Source organism: Musca domestica, unplaced genomic scaffold, assembly GCF_030504385.1.
Source record: "Musca domestica strain aabys unplaced genomic scaffold, Musca_domestica.polishedcontigs.V.1.1 63, whole genome shotgun sequence".
In the NCBI taxonomy this organism is placed as follows: domain Eukaryota; kingdom Metazoa; phylum Arthropoda; class Insecta; order Diptera; family Muscidae; genus Musca; species Musca domestica.
In genome coordinates, this window is record NW_026712370.1 from 4,603,310 (window position 1) to 4,625,967 (window position 22,658).

General features: G+C 38.6%; 1 protein-coding gene across 1 annotated transcript in view; it reads right to left on the bottom strand.

The window, feature by feature from the left end:
* The window catches only part of LOC131800459 (GATA zinc finger domain-containing protein 14-like), a 105,011-nt gene that overhangs the window by 33,145 nt on the left and 49,208 nt on the right, over positions 1 to 22,658 (bottom strand). Inside the window, exon 3 of the mRNA XM_059129616.1 lies at positions 6,808 to 7,120. Coding sequence (XP_058985599.1) covers positions 6,808 to 7,120 — 313 coding nt within the window. The remainder of the gene's footprint in view (positions 1 to 6,807; positions 7,121 to 22,658) is intronic.

Sequence of the window (22,658 nt, forward strand, 5' to 3'; positions counted from 1 at the left end):
TGGGCATGCAAACATTTTGGTCGCAGACCGTGACATCAGAATAAATACCGAATATTATCGCAAAAATATTCTGGAGGGAGTATTAAAGCCTTGTGCACGCAAACATTTTGGCCGCAGACATTGGACATTCCAACAGGACTCAGCACCATCGCACTCAGCACGCGCCATCCAAGAATGGTTACAAAATGAGGTTCCTCGCTTCATTTCCAGCGCACAATGGCCACTAAAATCTCCGAATACCAATCCGTTGGACTATTGTGTCTAAAGTAGTTTGGCAAGCAAGGTACCAAAGTGTCGATCACCTCAAGCAAGCGCTTCGCTGGGAATGGGCCATAATACCGCAGAGCAACATTCGGGCAGTGTGTGACGGTTTCATTGGCCGTTTGAAGTCCATAATTCGTGCCAGAGGTGACCAATACGAACAAATCTAAACTTATTCTAAAATTAGATGCTATTTCCGACATTTTTTGCTTCCATTCAATAAAATTTAAAAAAAATGTAAAAATTGTGGCGTTTGACTTTGTTGAAGTTTTTTAAATCTCACCCTTTATATGAATTTTGAGGAACTGCCACCTAGTTTCGACATTTTTACAACTTTCTGGGCAAAGTAGTTATTTTCTCATTCCGCTTGTATAACTTCTTTGATTTCAAGTAAAGAAACTAAGTTAATTTGTGTGGACAAGGCATGAAATGGATTATAGATTCCAAGAATTGTGATTGGAATTGCGATGAAAAAATAACTAAAATATAGATGGCGTTTGTGACAATGTAATACGTCTTGAAATAATGCAACACATTATCTTCAAGTACCCTATACATTATGAAGTGGAATAAAAACCCCATTATAATAAATGGAAAGTGGAATAAAAACCCCATGGTGCCTGTGGGAAACATAGAGGCGTATACAATTGAAGTATAGGTGGCGCATGCTGCAAAATAATACACCATCAAACATCGTACGCTGCTTTCAGGGCAATGTAAAGGAACTTCTTTCACAATGTAAAGGAACTATGTTAATCTGCATAAAAATTAATAATATAAAATATGGGTTCCCAGAATTTATGATGCTTGTGAGCCAACTTGCAGTCTATAAACCTAAAATATAGATGGCGTTTGTGGCTTTATAAGGCAACAGGAGTGCGTTATCCTAAAAGGTTTTAAAAAATTAACACAGCTGATCTGGATAAACAATTCATGATGGGCTCTTTGAATTAATTTTGTTTAAGAACACAATTTCGTTGGATGAATTTGATATATAGATGGCGTTATTTTTGGCAATATAACATATGTTTATACCCTACATCACACAGTGGTAAGGGTATTATGTCTTTGTGCATTTGTTTGTAACATGAAGAAGGAAGAGAGATAGACCCATAGTTACTTTTGAGGATCTCCATAGAATCACTTTCTGAGTTGATTTATGCATGTCAGTCCGTCTGTTAATGTATTCTTGTGAAAAAAATGCAGATCGCATTTATTATCCGATTGAGATGAAATTTTTCAAACAACATTTGTTTGGCCCAAGGACGAACCCTATTGAAATCGGAGATAATCGGTAACAATCAAGATATAGTTCCCATATATATCTTCGTCCGATTTGCCTTTTATTGTACACCAAACGTGTAATATCATCCCAAATATTATGGAATTTTGCACATACAACCAAATTAGGCCTGAAAATAAGTATGCCAAATTTAATCGAAATCAGTTCAGATATAGCTATAGCTCCCATATATATTATTGATCCGATTTGTTATTTTTGTCCTCCGCAGCCATAATGTGCACTCTGTAACAACAATATTTGGGGAAATATATCAAATGCAGTTCAGAAATACCTTTGCTAAATTTTATCGAGATCGGTTCAGATTTGGATGTAACTCCTATATATTACTTCGTCCGATTTACCTTTTATTGTACACCAAACGTCTAATATTTGCCCAAATGGGATGGAATTTGGCACATGCGACCGAATTGGGTCTAGAAGCTAGTATGCCAAATTTGGTGAAGATCGGTTTAGATATAGCTATAGCTCTCATATATATTGTTCATCCGATTTGTTATTTTTGTCCTCCGCGGCCGTAATATGCACTCTGTAACAACAATATTTGGGGAAATATATCAAATGCAGCTCATAAATACCTTTGCCAAATTTTATCGAGATCGGTTCAGATTTGGATATAGCTCCCATATATAACTTCGTCCGATTTACATTTTATTGTACACCAAACATCTAATATTTGTCCAAATGAGACGGAATTTGGCACATGCGACCGAATTGAGTCTAGAAGCTAGTGTGCCAAATTTGGTGAAGATCGGTTCAGATATAGCTATAGCTCTCATATATATTGTTCATCCGATTTGTTATATTTGTTACCCACAGCCGTAATATGCACTCCGTAACAACGATATTCAGAGAAATATATGAAATACAGCTCAGAAATATCTTTGCCAATTTTTATCGTGATCGGTTCAGATTTCGATATAGCTCCCATATAATTTTGCACCACATAGGCAATACAAGTCCGAATTTTAAAGATACAAATGCTTCGGCATATTTAGTCCATTGAACTTTAAATTATAATTATAATCATAGCGTGTATGACTGAATTCTCCCATAAAAACGTTTAATTGTTATGCGTAGCTCTACTATATTAGCAAAGTGGTGTAGGGTATCATAAAGTCGGACTGGTTTAAATCAATGTGTATGATTATGCTGTCAAATAAGATATAGTCACCAAATATTTGTGTTGTCTTTGGAAAGCACTAAGACGCATTAAACTGAAATATAGATGGCGCGTGTTGTAAAAAGAAGAAGCCATTTAAAATTATATTGATTAACATTCGAATTGTAGAGCAACAATATTATGGCGTACATATTTGTCTAATTAAAATCTATCGATATGTTAATCAACTTTCGTTTTATCGTACTTTTTGGTGTTAAAAAATCAAAATCGTGTTGAAATATAGATCTTTAATCAATTTTGAATTTTAGTTCAGTAGACAAGAAATAAGCCAAATTAATTAATTAAATCCAAACATTTTATTTTGATACTTATATCAAATATGATACTTAAATTTAACCAAATTTAGAGAATTAGAGACAAACTTAATTTGCCTTTTACGAAAAGTTGTAGTTCCTAAACTCAATTCAATAAAAACACTTGTTTATCACTTACATTGCCAAAATGAAAACCGATACTTAAACAGATACATTTTTGCTTAATTACTTTTTATAGAAAAAAAAAAATTGTCATACTCAAGTTAAAAACTTGGAACTGCATTCAAAGTCATCAACACCCCTGAATGGTAGAGAATGAGTAACGTTTTTTTTTGGTTTTAACTTTTTTTTTGCATTTGAACATTACAATAAAACGTGCTCAATAAGCTTTAAACAAAAAACCAAAACATCAACAAATATTGAACACAAAACAAATTGGCAAAAATAGGTATTACAAATAAAAATAAAAAAAACAGTAACTGAATAACAACAATTTTTTTCTACATTCAATAGACTGTAGATAGCCACCAAATCGAGAGACAGACGGATGTAAACGTCTAGATACGGTCGTTGAGTTATATATTCACATGGCTGGCTGGCCAAATGAGCAGTGCAGCACTGAATGCATTTCAGGTGAAATATACAAAAAAAAAAAAAAAAATAAATAAATAAATAAAAAATGAAAATAAAAAATTAACAAAACTCACAAAATGCACAAACAAACTCAACAAAAACACCAACGAACATTCCAATGAAAGTAAAAACTTGAAAAAATAAAACGGCAAAATATTGGCATATGATGTCATCTTTTTTGAGGGGGCTCCAAAGTGGATTCAGGCTTTGAAAACAATACTCAAAAATATTTAACATTTACTTTGGCACACAACGCATGCCGCCGTCACAAAGGCAGGCAAAAATTGTTGTTTTTTTTTTCATCAGACGTGTGTGTTCCTCCATTGATTTGGATATCCCGCCGGTTTTTTTGTTTCATTACTCCAGAGCTTAGCCTTGAATTTCGTCATATAACACACAAATTCGTCTTAAATCCACTGACCGACCTCCTAACACCAAGAATTAAAATTTATTTTTGGTTACTCCACCCAAATATTTACTGTTCTGAATAAATAAATAGCAATCTCGAAATTTAAAGAAGGGAGGATATCTAAATGGAGCTTTATGCTTCGTATCTTATAGAACCCCATAGAAGAGCCAGAAGAAACTTCTTATCGCGTTTGAGGAAAAGGTCTTCTCATAGAAGACTGAAGGGTCTGCTCTTAGAAGAACAAACGGCTGTTTCAAAGAAGACACAAAACACAACAGAAAACCAAACAGTCTTCTTACGGAAAAGGGTCATCTCATAGAAGATCAAAGAGTCGTCTCAAAGAAGACCACAGTGTTTTCCCATAGGGGACTAAAGGATCTCCTCATAGAAGACCAAAGAGTCGTTTCAAAGAAGACCACAGTGTTTTCCCATAGGGGACTAAAGGATCTCCTCATAGAAGACTAGGGTGTCTTTCCTTAAAAGACCAAACAGTCTTCTCACAGGGTATTTTGGTAGAAGACAGAAAGATCTTCTCATAAAAGACCAATTGGTCTTCCATTCGAAGACAAAAAAGGGTTTCTCATCCAGGCAAAAGGATCTTCTCATGGAAGATCTTAAGGGTCTTCTCATAGAAAAGCCAGAAAAAGAGAAAAGCCAGGAGAAGGTCTTCTCCATAGAAGAGCTGACAGGTCTTCTCCATAGAAGAGCTGAAAGGTCTTCTCCATAGAAGAGCTGACAGGTCTTCTCCATAGAAGAGCTGACAGGTCTTCTCCATAGAAGAGCTGACAGGTCTTCTCCATAGAAGAGCTGAAAGGTCTTCTCCATAGAAGAGCTGAAAGGTCTTCTCTATAGAAGAAGAGCTGAAAGGTCTTCTCTATAGAAGAAGAGCTGACAGGTCTTCTCCATAGAAGAGCTGACAGGTCTTCTCCATAGAAGAGCTGACAGGTCTTCTCCATAGAAGAGGCGCTGGAAGGTCTTCTCCATAGAAGAGGCGCTGAAAGGTCTTCTCCATAGAAGAGGTGATAGGTTTTCGCCATAGAAGAGCTGAAAGGTCTTCTCCATATAAAACCTCTAGGTCTTCTCCATAGAAGAGCTGAGAGGTCTTCTCCATAGAAGAACCAGGAGGTCTTTTCTATAAAAGAACCAGGAGGACTTCTCCATAGAAGAGTCAGGACGTCCTTTTATAAAAAGCCAGGAGGTCTTTTCCTAGAAGAACAAGTGCTTTCCTCATAGAAGACCAAAGGGTCTCTGAGAAAGGACCGGAAAGTTCTATCTCAGCACACCACACCAAGGGCCTTCTCATAGAAGTATCTTCACAGGGCCTGAGAGTCTTCTCTTAGATGAGCTGAAAAACTTCTCCTTAAGGGGCTAAAGGGAGTTGAAGATCTTCACAGAAGAGCTGAGAAGGTCTTCTCGTAAAATACCATAGGGTTTTTTCGTATAAGATAATAGGGTCTTTTCGTATAAGATGATAGGGTCTACTGATGTATGAGAGACCAAAGGGTCTTCTCATAGAAGTTCAAAGGTCTTTCTCATAGAAGACTAAAGGATTTTTCTAAAGAAGCCAAAAGGGTGAATTTTATAGACCAATAAAGGGTCTTCTTGCTGGGAACCAAAAAGTCTTCTGAAAGTAGGCTAGAAGACCAAAGAGTCTTCCCATAGAAGACCAAAGGGTCTTCTCATAGAAAACCAAAGGGCCTTCTCATATAGAAGACCAAAGGGTCTACTCGTAAAAGATCAAGGAGTGTTCTCTTAGAAATCCTTAGGTTTTTCTCATGGAAGACCGAAGGGTTTCTCATTGAAGACCAAAGGGCCTTCTCATAGAAGAGTCTACAGAGGAGCTGACAGTCTTATCTTTGAGGAGCTGAACATCTTCTTCTTAGGAGCTGAAAGTCTTCATAAAAGAGTCATCTCTTAGGAGAGATGAAAAGGTCTTCCCATAGAAGAGCTGAGAAGAGAAAGTCTTCTCATAGAGCATCTCCCATGAATAATAGACTCCCATAAATGAAACACCTCTAGGCTTCTATTCGTATTTTATTGCTCTTTTATTGCCCACAACTGTAAATGCTGTTAAACAGTTTCAAAGATAAGAAGCCGAGAACTTTACCCGCATAACCAAAATTAACATTTCGCAAGAACTGTTGAATTTTGAATAAAATACGCAAGTTGAGGCATATGGAGTGGCATTATGCAATACCCTAAAGCAGGCACACACATACCCAAACCCCTTGGGAAATGGTATTTATCAAAAGAATTCGGTTATTTAATTGGAGTCCATGAAAAACACCTAAAACATAAAAAAATATGGAACACTGAAGTTTTTGTTGTTGATATTTAAATTCTCGTTAAGAAAAAAATAAATCGTGAAAAAACTGAAACTCAGCTCTGGGCCACATGGTACTGATATTTTTTTGTTGTATGAATGTGTGTGTGCACATATAATTATCAAATGACACAGTCAGTCTCAATACCAGACCAGAGCGATTACAACAAAGGGGATGGGATGGGTGCAATGACAATGAATGTAACCCAGTCACTAGAGGCAATGTGGTTGTGGCTTGGGGAGGCTATGAAATCATCTGTGAACGATGATGATAACGATGAAATCATTACAACAATTTGTCTAAAAATTTGTGTTGTTACACTTGCTTTCTGTTTAATTATTAACACTTTCAATTATAGTTTCGAAAGTAGACAATTATTTTTTTTTCAAATCTCTTTAAATTGAAATTTAAAAACCCGAAATATGAACGTGAGAACAACTTACCAATATTAACAATTTTGATACCCTCATCTTCGAGGAATTTCAATGCCACCGAGACATTTTCCAATTTTTGTGAACGGAATGTTGGCCTTTTATTGTATTTGGGCATGCGTTTTTGTGACAGCACTTCGATGAGGGCAATCAGTCGCAGGCCATCGGAAAGATCGCTTTCCAAATTGCTAATGCTGCGATCGATGGTCTTCAGATGTTCGTTGGCCCAGCGGGTAAAGGTGTTCTGTTGGATCTTCTTCCATTGGGCATCTTCGGCCAAATCACGTTCAGCTTCCATGTCTTCGTCGAAGTTTTCGTCGTAGTCCTAGGAAATTGGGAAAAGGAAAAAAAGAGTATTATCAAACAGTTGTAAAATTGACAGGATTAAAAATAAATAATATTGGAGGCTTTTTATAGAAGACCACCAAGTTCTCTCCAGGAAACCTGAAGGTCTTCTCACAGAAGAGCAGAATTTAATCTCCTGAAACAAGAACAGGTCTTAAAATACGGGGTCAGAAGATTTTTCTTAAGAGAAGAGCTTAAGGTCTTCTCATAGAAGAGCTGAAAAATCTTCTCATAGAAGAGCGGAAAGATCTTTCCATAGAAGAGCTGAAAGATCTTCTCATAGAAGAGCGGAAAGATCTTTCCATAGAAGAGCTGAAAGGTCTTCGCCATAGAAGAGCTGAAAGGTCTTCGCCATAGAAGAGCTGAAAGGTCTTCGCCATAGAAGAGCTGAAAGATCTTCTCATAGAAGAGCTGAAAGATCTTCTCCTAGAAGACCTGAAAGCCAACTGAAAGATCTTCTCCATAGAAGAGCTGAAAGATCTTCTCCATAGAAGAGCTGAAAGATCTTCTCCATAGAAGAGCTGAAAGATCTTCTCCATAGAAGAGCTGAAAGATCTTCTCCATAGAAGAGCTGAAAGATCTTCTCCATAGAAGAGTTGAAAGATCTTCTCCATAGAAGAGCTGAAAGATCTTCTCCATAGAAGAGCTGAAAGATCTTCTCCATAGAAGAGCTGAAAGATCTTCTCCATAGAAGAGCTGAAAGATCTTCTCCATAGAAGAGCTGAAAAATCTTCTCCATAGAAGAGCTGAAAGATCTTCTCCATAGAAGAGCTGAAAGATCTTCTCCATAGAAGAGCTGAAAGATCTTCTCCATAGAAGAGCTGAAAGATCTTCTCCAAAGAAGAGCTGAAAGATCATCTCACAGAAGAGCTGAAAGATCTTTTCATAGAAGAGCTGAAAGATCTTTCCATAGAAGAGCTGAAAGATCTTTCCATAGAAGAGCTGAAAGATCTTTCCATAGAAGAGCTGAAAGATCTTTCCATAGAAGAGCTGAAAGATCTTCCAATAGAAGAGCTGAAAGATATTCTCATAGAAGAGCTGAAAGATCTTTTAATAGAAGAGTTGAAAGATCTTCTCACAGAAGAGCTGAAAGATCTTCTCATAGAAGAGCTGAAAGATCTTCTCATAGAAGAGCTGAAAGATCTTCTCATAGAAGAGCTGAAAGATCTTCTCATAGAAGAGCTGAAAGATCTTCTCATAGAAGAGCTGAAAGATCTTCTCATAGAAGAGCTGAAAGATCTTCTCATAGAAGAGCTGAAAGATCTTCTCATAGAAGAGCTGAAAGATCTTCTCATAGAAGAGCTGAAAGATCTTCTCATAGAAGAGCTGAAAGATCTTCTCATAGAAGAGCTGAAAGATCTTCTCATAGAAGAGCTGAAAGATCTTCTTTTACAAGAGCTGAAAAATCTTCTCATAGAAGAGCTGAAAAATCTTCTCATAAGTATTCTTCGATTCTTCTATGAGAAGACCTACGAGTCTTCTACGAGAAGACCTACGAGTCTTTTACGAGAAGACCTCCAAGTCTTCTATGAGAAGACCTCCAAGTCTTCTATGAGAAGACCTCCAAGTCTTCTATGAGAAGACCTCCGAGTCTTCTATGAGAAGACCTCCGAGTCTTCTATGAGAAGACCTCCGAGTCTTCTACGAGAAGACCTCCGAGTCTTCTATGAGAAGACCTCCGAGTCTTCTAAGAGAAGACCTCCGAGTCTTCTAAGAGAAGACCTCCGAGTCTTCTAAGAGAAGTCCTCCGAGTCTTCTAAGAGAAGACCTCCGAGTCTTCTATGAGAAGACCTCCGAGTCTTCTACGAGAAGACCTCCGAGTCTTCTATGAGAAGATCTCCGAGTCTTCTATGAGAAGACCTCCGAGTCTTCTATGAGAAGACCTCCGAGTCTTCTATGAGAAGACCTCCGAGTCTTCTATGAGAAGACCTCCGAGTCTTCTATGAGAAGACCTCCAAGTTTTCTATGAGAAGACCTCCGGGTCTTCTATGAGAAGACCTCCGGGTCTTCTATGAGAAGACCTCCGGGTCTTCTATGAGAAGACCTCCGGGTCTTCTATGAAAAGACCTCCGGGTCTTCTATGAGAAGACCTCCGGGTCTTCTATGAGAAGACCTCCGAGTCTTCTATGAGAAGACCTCCGGGTCTTCTATGAGAAGACCTCCGAGTCTTCTATGAGAAGACCTCCGGGTCTTCTATAAGAAAATCTCTGAGTCTTCTACGAGAAGTCCTCCGAGTCTTCTATGAGAAGACCTCCGGGTCTTCTATAAGAAAATCTCTGAGTCTTCTATGAGAAGACCTCCGAGTCTTCTATGAGAAGACCTCCGAGTCTTCTATGATCTTCGAGTCTTGTATGATCTATGAGTCTTCTATGAGAAGACTATCAAGTCTTCCATGAGAAGACCTAAGAGTCTTCATGAGAAGGCTTCCGTGTTTTCTATGAGAAGACCTTTGAGTCTTCCATGAAAAGACCTCCGAGTCTTCTATGAGAAGACCTTCTAGTCTTCTATGAGAAGACCTTCGAGTCTTCTATGAGAAGACCTCCGAGTCTTCTATGAGAAGACCTCCGAGTCTTCTATGAGAAGACCTGCAAGTCTTCTATGAGGAGGCCTCCGAGTCTTCTATGAGAATACCTTCATAGTCTTCATTGAGGAGACCTCCGAGTCTTCTACGAGGAGACATATGAGATTTATTTTTAATTTAATTTTTTCATTAGTTTCTAAAATAGATTTAACCAGAATCTATTGTCATGACGCCGTTATTGTTGTTGTTTTTTTTTTTTCTTGTTTTTAAATCTCTCCTTCGTAACCTCAATTTAACTGGAATTAATTTCAATTGATTAATATTAAATAAAAAGACATTGCTCAAAGAATGGTTCAAGTGTCTGGCTGACTGAGCAGTCAACCCAAACCCAGACAAATCCAGCAACCAGACTTAATATTTTTTCCATCCATTTCAACGCAGATCAACGATGACGTTATGTGGACCCCCTCCCTGTGACCCCCACCCAAATCCCCAACCTAAAACCCTAACTCAAGTCAAAGGCGTTTAGGAATCTCGCACTTGGATCATATGAAACGCCCTTTTTTATCTTGTCGCCGTGGTCGTGTAGACGACCGACAATGGCGATGCCGATGGCGATGATGATGATAAGACCTGGCAAATGTGGAAACAAAAAGCGAAAAAAAATGCGAAACGAACAAATAATAAAATAATAAAATTAACAATTAACATGACTGACAAACAAACTGGAGGCTAAGTGAAGTCAATGTGCGGACAGACCCACATACAAAGTTTCTACAAAGAGAAATCACACACACACACACACACACACACACGAAAACCAGAGATCAGACAGACAACGACAGCAATCAACTTGTTGTGCCTCCAATTCACCAGAAAGTGATTTCAATTTAAATCCAGCTGGTCGGTTGGTTGGCTGGCCGAAGCAGAACAGTGCCGTTGGAGGCATTGCTTTTTTGGGTGACAAAATTGTATTAAAACCAGTTACACGGATCAAAGATGTTTATCGGGCACCCAAACACAGATGCACACTCACACACAACACACAGATCTGGAAGTCATTCATTCAATACTTAATGCGAATTGAGGATGATGCGCTTGGAATGTGTGTGCTTCATCTTATCCATGCCACTATCTAATTGCTGATGCAGCAGCAAATTCATGCTCATGATTTGGAAGCTTAGTTGCAGATTCCAATATTCTTTTATTTTTTTGTTTTGGTGTCGTGTGGCATGATGATGCGGCTGGGGCGCTAACAGTTCTTTATCTCCATTCCTTGTTTTCCTCAGCTGCAATGACATTGCAATGCTTCCAGCCGGGACAGAGACATTAACAAGTCAATGAAAAGAATGAACGGTTCTTATATTTAAAAAACAGCTGGCAGCATATTGGCTGTTTAGTTCCGCCGCATGGCAAGAAGGGTTTTTCTGCTGCAAAGGGAAACCTATTTACCGCTGTGTAAGCATTTGAGATACTGTTGTGATTCCAATCAATTTGCACCCGATGGGAGCTCACCATTGCAACGGTCCCGTATTTAATTTGGCAACAAATTAGCAATTTAAATGTGATGAGGGGAAGGTAAGCCAAGAGGTAATAATAGATTTGCAACGAAAAAAAAAATGAAACATACGAATTATGGGAGAAATGAAGGTCTCCTTAAAGAGCTTAAAGTCTTCTTGTGGAAGAGCTGGAGGTCTTTTTCTGGAAGTGTAAAAGGACTTATAATAGAAGAGGTGAAGATCTTCTCCTTGAAGGGGCGAAGGTCTTCTTCTGGAAGAGCTGAAAGTCTTCTCATAGAATAACTAAAGGTCTTCTCATAAAAGAGCTGAAGGTCTTTTCCTAGAAGAGATGAACGTCTTCTCATCTTTTCTGGAAGAGCTGAAGGTCTTCTCCTAGAAGAGCTGAAAGTCTTCTCTTAGAAGAGCTGAAAGTCTTCTCCTAGAAGAGCCTTAGGTTTTCTCCTAGAAGAGCTGAAGGTCTTCTCCATAGAAGAGCTGAAGGTCTTCTCCAAAGAAGAGCTGAAGGTCTTCTCCAAAGAAGAGCTGAAGGTCTTCTCCATAGAAGAGCTGAAGGTCTTCTCTGTAGAAGAGCGGAAGGTCTTCTCTGTACAAGAGCTGAAGGTCTTCTCTGTAGAAGAGCGGAAGGTCTTCTCTGTAGAAGAGCGGAAGGTCTTCTCTGTAGAAAAGCTGAAGGTCTTCTCTGTAGAAGAGCTGAAGGTCTTCTCCATAGAAGAGCTGAAGGTCTTCTCCATAGAAGAGCTGAAGGTCTTCTCCATAGAAGAGCTGAAGGTCTTCTCCATAGAAGAGCTGAAGGTCTTCTCCATAGAAGAGCTGAAGGTCTTTTACTCACAGAAGAGCTGAAGGTCTTCTACTCACAGAAGAGCTGAAGGTCTTCTACTCACAGAAGAGCTGAAGGTCTTCTCCATAGAAGAGCTGAAGGTCTTCTACTCACAGAAGAGCTGAAGATCTTCTCCATAGAAGAGCTGAAGGTCTTCTACTCACAGAAGAGCTGAAGGTCTTCTCCTCACAGAAGAGCTGATAGATCATCTCATAGAAGAGGTGGAATGTCTTCTCCATAGAAGAGCTGATAGGTCTTCGCCATAGAAGAGCTGATAGGTCTTCGCCATAGAAGAGCTGATAGGTCTTCGCCATAGAAGAGCTGATAGGTCTTCGCCATAGAAGAGCTGATAGGTCTTCGCCATAGAAGAGCTGATAGGTCTTCGCCATAGAAGAGCTGATAGGTCTTCGCCATAGAAGAGCTGATAGGTCTTCGCCCTCGAAGATAGGTCTTCTCCTAGAAGAGCCTTAGGTCTTCTCTTAGAATAGGTGATAGGTCTTCTCCCAGAAGAGCTGATAGGTCTTCGCTATAGAAGAGCTGATAGGTCTTTGCCATAGAAGAGCTGATAGGTGTTCGCCATAGAAGAGATGATAGGTCTTTGCCATAGAAGAGCAGTTGGTCTTCGCATAGAAGAGCAGTTGGTCTTCTCATAGAAAAGCAGTTGGTCTTCCCATAGAAGAGCAGTTGGTCTTCTCATAGAAGAGCAGTTGGTCTTCTCATAGAAGAGCAGTTGGTCTTCTCATAGAAGAGCTGATAGGTCTTCGTCATAGAAGAGCTGATAGGTCTTCGCTATAGAAGAGCTGATAGGTCTTCGCTATAGAAGAGCTGATAGGTCTTCGCTATAGAAGAGCTGATAGGTCTTCGCTATAGAAGAGCTGATAGGTCTTCGCTATAGAAGAGCTGATAGGTCTTCGCCATAGAAGAGCTGATAGGTCTTCGCCATAGAAGAGCTGATAGGTCTTCGCCATAAAAGAGCTGATAGGTCTTCGCCATAGAAGAGCTGATAGGTCTTCGCCATAGAAGAGCTGATAGGTCTTCTCGTAGAAGAGCTGATAGGTCTTCTCGTAGAAGAGCTGAAGGTTTTCTCCATAGAAGAGCTGTTAGGTCTTCTCATAGAAGAGCTGATGGGTCTTCTCATAGAAGAGCTGATAGGTCTTCGCCATAGAAGAGCTGATAGGTCTTCGCCCTAGAAGATAGGTCTTCTCCTAGAAGAGCCTTAGGTCTTCTCTTAGAATAGGTGATAGGTCTTCTCCCAGAAGAACTGATAGGTCTTCTCCCAGAAGAGCTGATAGGTCTTCGCTATAGAAGAGCTGATAGGTCTTTGCCATAGAAGAGATGATAGGTCTTTGCCATAGAAGAGCAGTTGGTCTTCGCATAGAAGAGCAGTTGGTCTTCTCATAGAAGAGCAGTTGGTCTTCTCATAGAAGAGCAGTTGGTCTTCTCATAGAAGAGCTGATAGGTCTTCGTCATAGAAGAGCTGATAGGTCTTCGTCATAGAAGAGCTGATAGGTCTTCGTCATAGAAGAGCTGATAGGTCTTCGTCATAGAAGAGCTGATAGGTCTTCGTCATAGAAGAGCTGATAGGTCTTCGCCATAGAAGAGCTGATAGGTCTTCGCCATAGAAGAGCTGATAGGTCTTCTCCATAGAAGAGCGGATAGGTCTTCTCCATAGAAGAGCGGATAGGTCTTCTCCATAGAAGAGCTGATAGGTCTTCGCTATAGAAGAGCTGATAGGTCTTCGCTATAGAAGAGCTGATAGGTATTCGCTATAGAAGAGCTGATAGGTCTTCGCTATAGAAGAGCTGATAGGTCTTCGCTATAGAAGAGCTGATAGGTCTTCGCTATAGAAGAGCTGATAGGTCTTCGCCATAGAAGAGCTGATAGGTCTTCGCCATAGAAGAGCTGATAGGTCTTCGCCATAAAAGAGCTGATAGGTCTTCGCCATAGAAGAGCTGATAGGTCTTCGCCATAGAAGAGCTGATAGGTCTTCTCGTAGAAGAGCTGATAGGTCTTCTCGTAGAAGAGCTGAAGGTTTTCTCCATAGAAGAGCTGTTAGGTCTTCTCATAGAAGAGCTGATAGGTCTTCTCATAGAAGACCAGTTAGTATCCCCATACAAGAGCAGTTGGTCTTCTCATACACAAGTCACCAATTGCGAACCGGAGAAGACCCGCATTCCTTTTTTTAGAAGTCTTCAAATTTCTTCTCACAAGACAAGAATTGTCAAAGATCTTTTATTTATGGAAGACCTGTCAGATACCTTATTTTTGTGTTAAGAATTTTAAATGATTTATTATTATTAAAACTTGCATAATGCAAAATTCGTTTAGAGGAAATGGTATAATCAATCAAGTACTTTAGATTTTTTTCGCCAGCGGTCACGTTCTACCAGTTTTGGAAGACAACCACAGACACAATTCGATTAGACCAAATATTTTTGGAATTTCTGTTTTATGGAATTAGTTTATTTTTGGATAAATTTCCTCATATAGAAGTTTACAACCAATGAGACGTGTCATGTAAAATAAGTTGCCATAGGTTAGGCATCAATATGACAAAAATTAATAAAATAATGTTGTAGTGGTCAAGGTTATAAATTAAATTATAATTATTTTTGTAAATTAACTTAAAAATAAACCAAATGGTAATTAATATCTAAGGGATGGGAATGCCACTTTTAAAAATGTGCGTCAATTGTAGGGGTCATTAGCGCGGTTCTCAAACTAGTTGGCGACAATTGTCGATAGCAGGAATTTTACAATTTCATGAAAATATTTTCGGTAATTAAATTTGTCTGTAAGTTAGCGATGAAAAAAGATTGTCGCTAAGAGCTAAAATTTTGCATTTTAAATTTATCGGAAACAGCAAAAAAATAGGGAATTCCACCACAGAAGGAGCGATGGAATAAAAAGCAAAGTTTTATCTAAGTCTTGGCTTAACTTTACCCTGATTCCCTGATTCCGGGAAATTATTTTTTTCTTGAGACGGACCCCAGATTTTTGAGCCGAAAGTCCGGATTCAAGAAATTTATGAAAATACCTATTTAACAAGAGTCCACATGATGGCGTTATTCAAAGCGGTTCGGAAGTTATAGTCAAAGTAGCGACTATTATACCCTGATTTTTAATAAAAACCCCAAAAAGTTGAAAAAGGGCCCATTATGGAGGTCAACAAAATTGAAGCCAAATTATAGTTGACACAACTACCTTTCCAAAATGCTATAATTTGTCCTAATCCGTTTCTGGATCCTTCCACCCGCATAACCCGATTATAACCAGTTCATTATTATTAAAATTATATTTTCAACCAAAAAAATTTGTTCGCGTAGCCGGTGTAAGGAGAAAATCTCAAGCTCTGGCCGAAGGTCAGATACATGCAAAAGGTATCAAATTTTGAAAACTTTGGTCCGGGTTAGCCGGAGTGGAGAGAGCGCGGCCGAAGGCCGTCTACTTACAAAAAGTATCAAATTTAGAAAAACTTTAGTTCGCGTAGCCGGTGTGGGACATACGCAGATGAGAAAACCTCAATCCCTCAAAGTATCAAATTAAAAATTTTAGTTCAGAAGAGAATACAGGGTGAGATGGGAAAACTGCAACCAACTTCAGAATGCTGTCATTTTTAAGCCACTCTTCCGACAGCTGTTAAAATTATTTCAGTGTCAGCTCATTATATTGTTTACAAGCGTACAAAAGCATTTTGGTGAGAATTTTCCAGAAAAAAAGTTATTCGTGATGGAATTCAAACGTGATAGTGTGACCACGTGAAAAACCACAAGTGGCTATCGTTAGAGCACTCCAGCATTTAAATGTGAATAAATATTTTGTATCTCGTACCATCCATCGTTACCATGATACTAGTAGCGTAGTCCGACGTTAAGGAAGTGGACGGAAGAAAACAGCAACATCAACAGAAATGGTTCGAAAATTAAAGAAGCGACTTGATCGAAACCCGCGTCGTAGTGGCCGAAAAATGGCTTGTGAGCTGAACATATCGCAATATTCCATTGAGCAAATATTGAAAAATAAGCTCGGGGTAAAGCCATTGAAATTCCAAAAAGTTCAAGAACATACACCGCAACAAAAAGAAACTAGACTCAAAAGAGCTAAATAGTTCCTTCGCTTGGCCGAAAGTGGTGAACTGCCGAATTTGTATTTCTCCGATGAGAAAATATTCGTTGTCCAGCAGTTCGTAAACAAATAAAATGATGGTGTTTACTTGCCAAAGAGGTCAGCTGAAAATGTGCACCTTCGGTTGGCTATCAGAACTCAAGTGCCGGCCATGGTGATGGTGTGGGCCCCCATAACAGCCGATGTTCGCTCTCCCCTCGTATTAATCGACCTTGGCATTAGAATAAATGCCGAATAATACCGAGAAAATATTCTGGAGGGTGTATTAAAGCCTTGGACACGCAAACATTTCGGCCGCCGACCTTGGACATTCCAACAGGACTCAGCAGCATCACACTCAGCACGTGCCACCCAAGAATTGTTAAAAAATGAGGTTCCTCGCTTCATATTCAGCGCACAATGGCCACCGAAATCTCCGGATACCAATCCGTTGGACTATTGTGTCTGGAGTATTTTGGAAAGCAAGATTGGCACTAAAAAATACCAAAGTGTTGATCACCTCAAGCAAGCGCTTTGCCAGGAATTGGCCAAAATACCGCAGAACAACATTCGAGCAGCGTGTGACGGTTTCATTGGCCGTTTGAAGGTCATAACTCGTGCCAAAGGTGACCATTTCGAACAAGTCTAAACTTATTCTAAAATTTGATGATATTTCCGACATTTTTTTGGTTTCATTAAATAAAATTTGAAAAAAAAATGTAAAAAATATGACGTTTGACTTTGTTGCAGTTTTTTTATCTCTCACTTCATTGGGATTATTTCCCCCATAACTTGTTGCATTTCTTCCAATCTCGCAGGCTCGAGAGAGCAATTAGGAGAGCGAATCAAATTTGGCACACTAATGCTAGATAAAAATATGAAAAAAAGACCGGCAACTTCATGCTTCCCAAATTGCATCGGGGCAGAGGAGAGCACAAAAAAAAAAGAAAAAAGAACTTGAACTCTGGCAGTTAGTTGTGGTTTATTGTCTGGTCGAGCGAGCGGCCAACAGACAGACAAACATTCAGACACTCTCTAACCAAATATGTATGTATGTATGTAATGTGCGTGAATTGTCTGTTCTTCATTCACTTAATTCATTTCACACACTCAAGAAAGCTTGCAGCAGAGATCGTCGCATTGACTGACGACGACGTCGTCAGCAGCAGCAGCAGCAGCATAGAAAGAAAGTCACAAGACAGGCAGGCCAGGCAAACAAGAAATGAAAACAAGCCACAAGAAAAACAGGGAAATACACAAATTTAGACGCACACCTAACAACAAACACAACAAAAAGGGGAATGATAAAGAAGAAAAATTAAAATAAACCTAAACGAAATTAGAAAATGAAACACCAACAACTATTGGGGCAACATAGAGACAGGCAAAGTGACAACAATAATAAAAACAAGGAGAAGAAGAAGAAGGCCAACAACAACAACAAACCACTAGAGGCGACCGGTAATGTAGTCTATCCAACAAACATCAAATGGTAGGAAGGTAGATAGTTGGGTAGATTGTTTTCAACACTTAAATTTGAAGTTGTGCAAAGAGAGAGAGAGAGAGAGAGTGGAGAGAGAAATTGTGTGCTCTTCATATATCTTCTAAGCAATATTTGTTGTTGCCGACAATTTTGTATGAAATTTCGGATAGTTGTTGCTGCTATTAGTTCTTCATTTCACTATAATTTCGACATGTGCGAATATTTTTTTTTTGCACCAGAGGAGGGGATGGATTTATGTACATGCATACATACATCCGAACATGTAGTTAAAACATAAATGTTTTTAGAAAACACATTTAAAGTTCATTAACATATTATGTCGTGGCGGCGCAAAAATTTTGAAAGTATGAAGATGGCAATTTAGTTTTAGAAGCACTAATGAAATTTTAAGTGAGTAATTAGTTACCTGACAATGAAAGCAATTAGAACCGGACTTGAGTCCGTTCCTACAGCTGATAGGAAAATTGTAAAAGGTAAAAGGGTATTAAACCATTTTCAAGTGTAATTCGAAACAATTGGAATTCCAGATAGCGATAGCTAGTCATAAACAAAAGTCGACTTCTCGATTATCTGCCAGAGAAGGTGGTGCCATTTACGAACTCCAAACACCAAGTCTGAGATAATTCTGGTGAAAAATGACGCTGAATTCATCAAAGTACAGAATATTGGGAGGTACGGTTGTATGGGCGCTACATGAAGACGTGAGTTTGTATGGGCAATTTTCTGTCATAGGAAGCTTTACTCACTGCGAACTCCAAATTTGAAATAATTCTGGTGAAAGGTGTTGCTAAATCTTAAAAATAGCTAAATATAGTGAGGGAGCCCTGAAAAGTACCCAAAATTCCAAATACGACATTTGAAAAAAATTCGGAGAAAAGTTTGACACAAAAATATATCGATTATCTGAAAGTACAGGTATATGGGGCCTATATGAAAACGTAAATCCCTACAGACAATTATCTGCCAGAGAAGGTGGTGCTTTCTACGAACACCAAATATTAAGTATGAGATAATTCAGTAAAAACAACTAAAAAAGCCACATTTTCCATTGGAATTATCTGAAAATCCACACAAGGATTTCCTTGTGAATACTTTACCCCCATACATAGATTTGTCTATATAGGTCCACAATATCGTATATCCCCCCATATATCGGCACCTTCCAATATTAGGTATTTTAAATTTTTAACAAAATTTTAAATGGATTTTATTTTTTGAAATTTTTCTAATTCGTTCCAAATGGTGGAGGGCTATACGAAGACGTGAACCTACATGGCCCATTTTCAATACCAAAAATCCTATAGACATATACACATTTGGGTAAAATTTTATCAACCTACTTCATTTCGTTCGGAAGCTAGAGTGATTTCCACAGACGGACGGACATTGCTAAATCGACACAGAATTTTATGCTGATCAAGAATATATATACTTTGTGGGGTCTAAAATTTATATTTCGAGGTGTTACAAACGGATTGACAAACTTAATATACCCTCCATACTATGGTGGAGGGTAAAAAATAGATAAAATTATCAAAATACCGAATTATGGGAGGTATCGTTATGTGTGGCCTAAACGGATCTGTACAAGACATTTTTGTCATATGAAGTAGAACATATTGCGAACTCAATATTCAAAATTTTTTAAACAATTCCTGTGAAAAAGTTGATACAAATCGTCAAAATACCGAATATCTGGAGGTACAGTTACATGGGGTCTATAACAAAACTTGGACATATGTACGGGATTGCCTACCTACTGGGAACACATATTCCAAATTTATAGTAAATTTGATTTGAAATAACGACTAAACATTCAAAATACCTTAAATCTTTTGGGTGTAGTTATATGGGACCCATACCAAAACCCGAAGGTCCCGGGACCTCAGATTTTTCACACGAATATAGACAATATAGCTTATTAAACTACCAACTATCCAACAAGTGGCCACACGAAGGGGTTATTTAAAGCGGTTCCGAAGTCAAGTTATCGATTTTTGAACCCGGATTTTTTATAAAACACCCCAAAAAGGGAATAAGGGTCCATTATGGGGGTAAACAAAATGGATGCCAAATTGTAGCCGACACTCTTACCTTTCCAAAATGCTAGATATTTATGGTTCTTTCCAGCCGCATAAGCCAATTCTAACCAGCTCATTAAAATTATGTTTTCAATAAAAAAAAACTTTATTTCGCGTAGGGTAAGTGGATACGGGTCTTGAAATCGGACCTTCCAGTCAAAGCTCTAGGGTCCGGATTCATGTCCGTCCCCTAAGAAAAACTAGTTTCCCGGAATCATTGTACAAATACCATTCGGCAAATATTGAAAAATGAGCTCGGGGTAAAGCCATTGAAATTCCAAAAAGTGCAAGAACTTACACCGCAAGGAAAAGAAAATAGACTCGAAAGGGCTAAAAAAGAGTTGCTTCGCTTGGCCGTGGTGAACTGCTGAATTTGGGTTTCTCCGATGAGAAAACATTCGTTGTCCGGCAGTTTGTAAACAAACAAAATTATCGTGTTTACTTGCCAAAGAGCTAGAAATATTCACCTAGGTTGGCCACCAGAAACCAAGCGCCGGCTATGGTGATGGGCCGCCATAACATCCGATGGTCGCTCTCCGCTCGTATTAATCGATCGTGGCATCAGAATAAATGCCGAAAATATTTTGAAGGGTGTATTAAAGCCTACCTAGCTTCATTTTCAGCCCATAGTGGCCACCAAAATTTCCGGATACCAATCCGTTGGACTATTCTGTGGAGTATTTTGGAAAGCAGGGTTGGCATTAAAAAATACTAAAGTGTCGATCACCTCAATCAAGCGCTTCGCCGGGAATAACACAAAATAACACAGAGCAACATTCGTGCACCATTTGACGGTTTCATTGGCCGTTTATAGGCCCTAAATCGTGCCAAAGGTGACAAATTCGGAGGCCATACGAAGACGTGGACCTGCATAAGATTTTTTTTCTAGGCTGTAGTACCCATTAAGATCCTCTAATATGGAATTTGAAACAATTCCGACGAATAATGTCGCTAAAATCATCAAAATACCGAATAAAGGGAGATACCGTTGTATGGGGGTATACGAAGACGTGGATCTGCATATGAAATTTTTGGGCATAGGCTGTAGTACCCACTACAAATTTCGAATATGAAATTTGAAACAATTCGGGTGAATGATGTGGGTAAAATCATCAAAAGACCGAATATCAGAAGGTATCTACTGGGAAAATACACAGTTGTGCAAAATTTTAGCCTTCCCGAATATATATACTTTGTATCATGAATATTCCGATGAGTTACAAACGGATTGACAAATCTAATATACCCTCCATAGAATGGTGGAGAGTATACAAAAGGGTATAGTAATTGACTGACTGACTTAACGTTTTATCAAGGACTAGACGAAATGGCTAAAGCTAGAATCTTGAAATTTTGGATGAGGGTCACTCTTGGTCCAAAGTTGACAGAAAATTCGCACTAGAACGTCACAAAAAGTACTAGAAGCTACAAAATATGGCACCCTTTGTATTTGACGAACCAGTACTGCTAGAACTTAAATTTGGAATGAGGGTCACTTATGGAGGGCGTGATGAATGTATCAATGGGTTTTTGGTAATTTGCACCATAAGTGTACGAATAGTACTAAAATGTACTATATTTGGTACCACTTCATATGATGTGAATGATTAGACACACAATTCGATTATAACTTGCTGTTTTTCCCCATTTCAATATTTTTATCTGTGTTAGATAAAGCATTACAATGGAATACTTCGGTCCATTATATCTGGTACCTCACGCACATTTTAACATTTGCCTAAAAATTATCACATATCTCGGGCACTTCGCAATATTTAAATCATATATATTTAAGTCCGACACGAAATGGACAATATTGGTCCATTCCTTTGGAACCTACTCCATAGAGGGTCAAGAATTAGACCGATACTGACTAATGCCTTTTAACTGTCTTTCTACTATACCTAGATACATGAATTTGTGAAGAATATTTCTTTTTTTGACACCTTCTGTCTAAAACGCGAAAAAAGTGATCAGAAATCCTTGGGATAGATCTTATGACAAATCATTCTGTAGAATATTTTGACCAGCTACGATCCCGTTTAAAGGGAGTTTTGAACTATATTTTGAAAAAAGAGGGTTAAAATTTTCGACCAAAATATTTCTCGTATTTTTATACCCTCCACCATACTATGGAGGGTATATTAATTTTGTCATTCCGTTTGTAACTCCTCGAAATAGTCATGTCAGACCCAACAAACTATATATATTTTTGATCAGCGTAAAATTCTAAGATGATTTAGTCATGTCCGTCTGTCTGTCTGTCTGTTGTAATCACGCTATCTTTTGAACAAATTGAGATAGAAGGCTAAAATTTTGCACACATGTATATTTTGCCAGTAGGCAGGTTAAGTTCGTAAATGGGCCATGTATGTCCAAGTTATTATATAGCCCCCATATGATGGTACCTCCCGATATTCGGCATTATTCACCGGAATTGTTTCGAATTTGGTATTTGAAGTTTGTAATGGATACTACAGCCTAAGACAGAAAATTATCTGTGCAGGTTCACGTCTTCATAAAGCCCCCACATAACGGTACTCCCCCGATATTCGGTATTTTGATGATTTTAGCTACATTATTTAACGAAATCGTTTCAAATTTGGCATTTGCAGTTCGTAATGGATACTACATCTTAAGTCAAAAAATTAACCATGTAGGTCCACGTCTTCCTATAGCCCCCATATAACGGTACCCCCCGATATTCGGTATTTGGATGATTTTAGCGACATTATTTAACGGAATCGTTCCAAATTTGGTATTTGAAGTTCGTAATAGATAGTGCAGCATAAAACAGAAAATGAGCCTTGTAGGTCCACGTCTTTGTATAGCCCCCATATACCGTACCCCCCGATATTCGGTATTTTGATGATTTTAGCGACATTATTTACCGGAATTGTTTCAAACTTTGCATGTGAAGTTCGTAATAGATACTTCATCCCATGCCAGAAAATTGTCTGTGCAGGTCCAC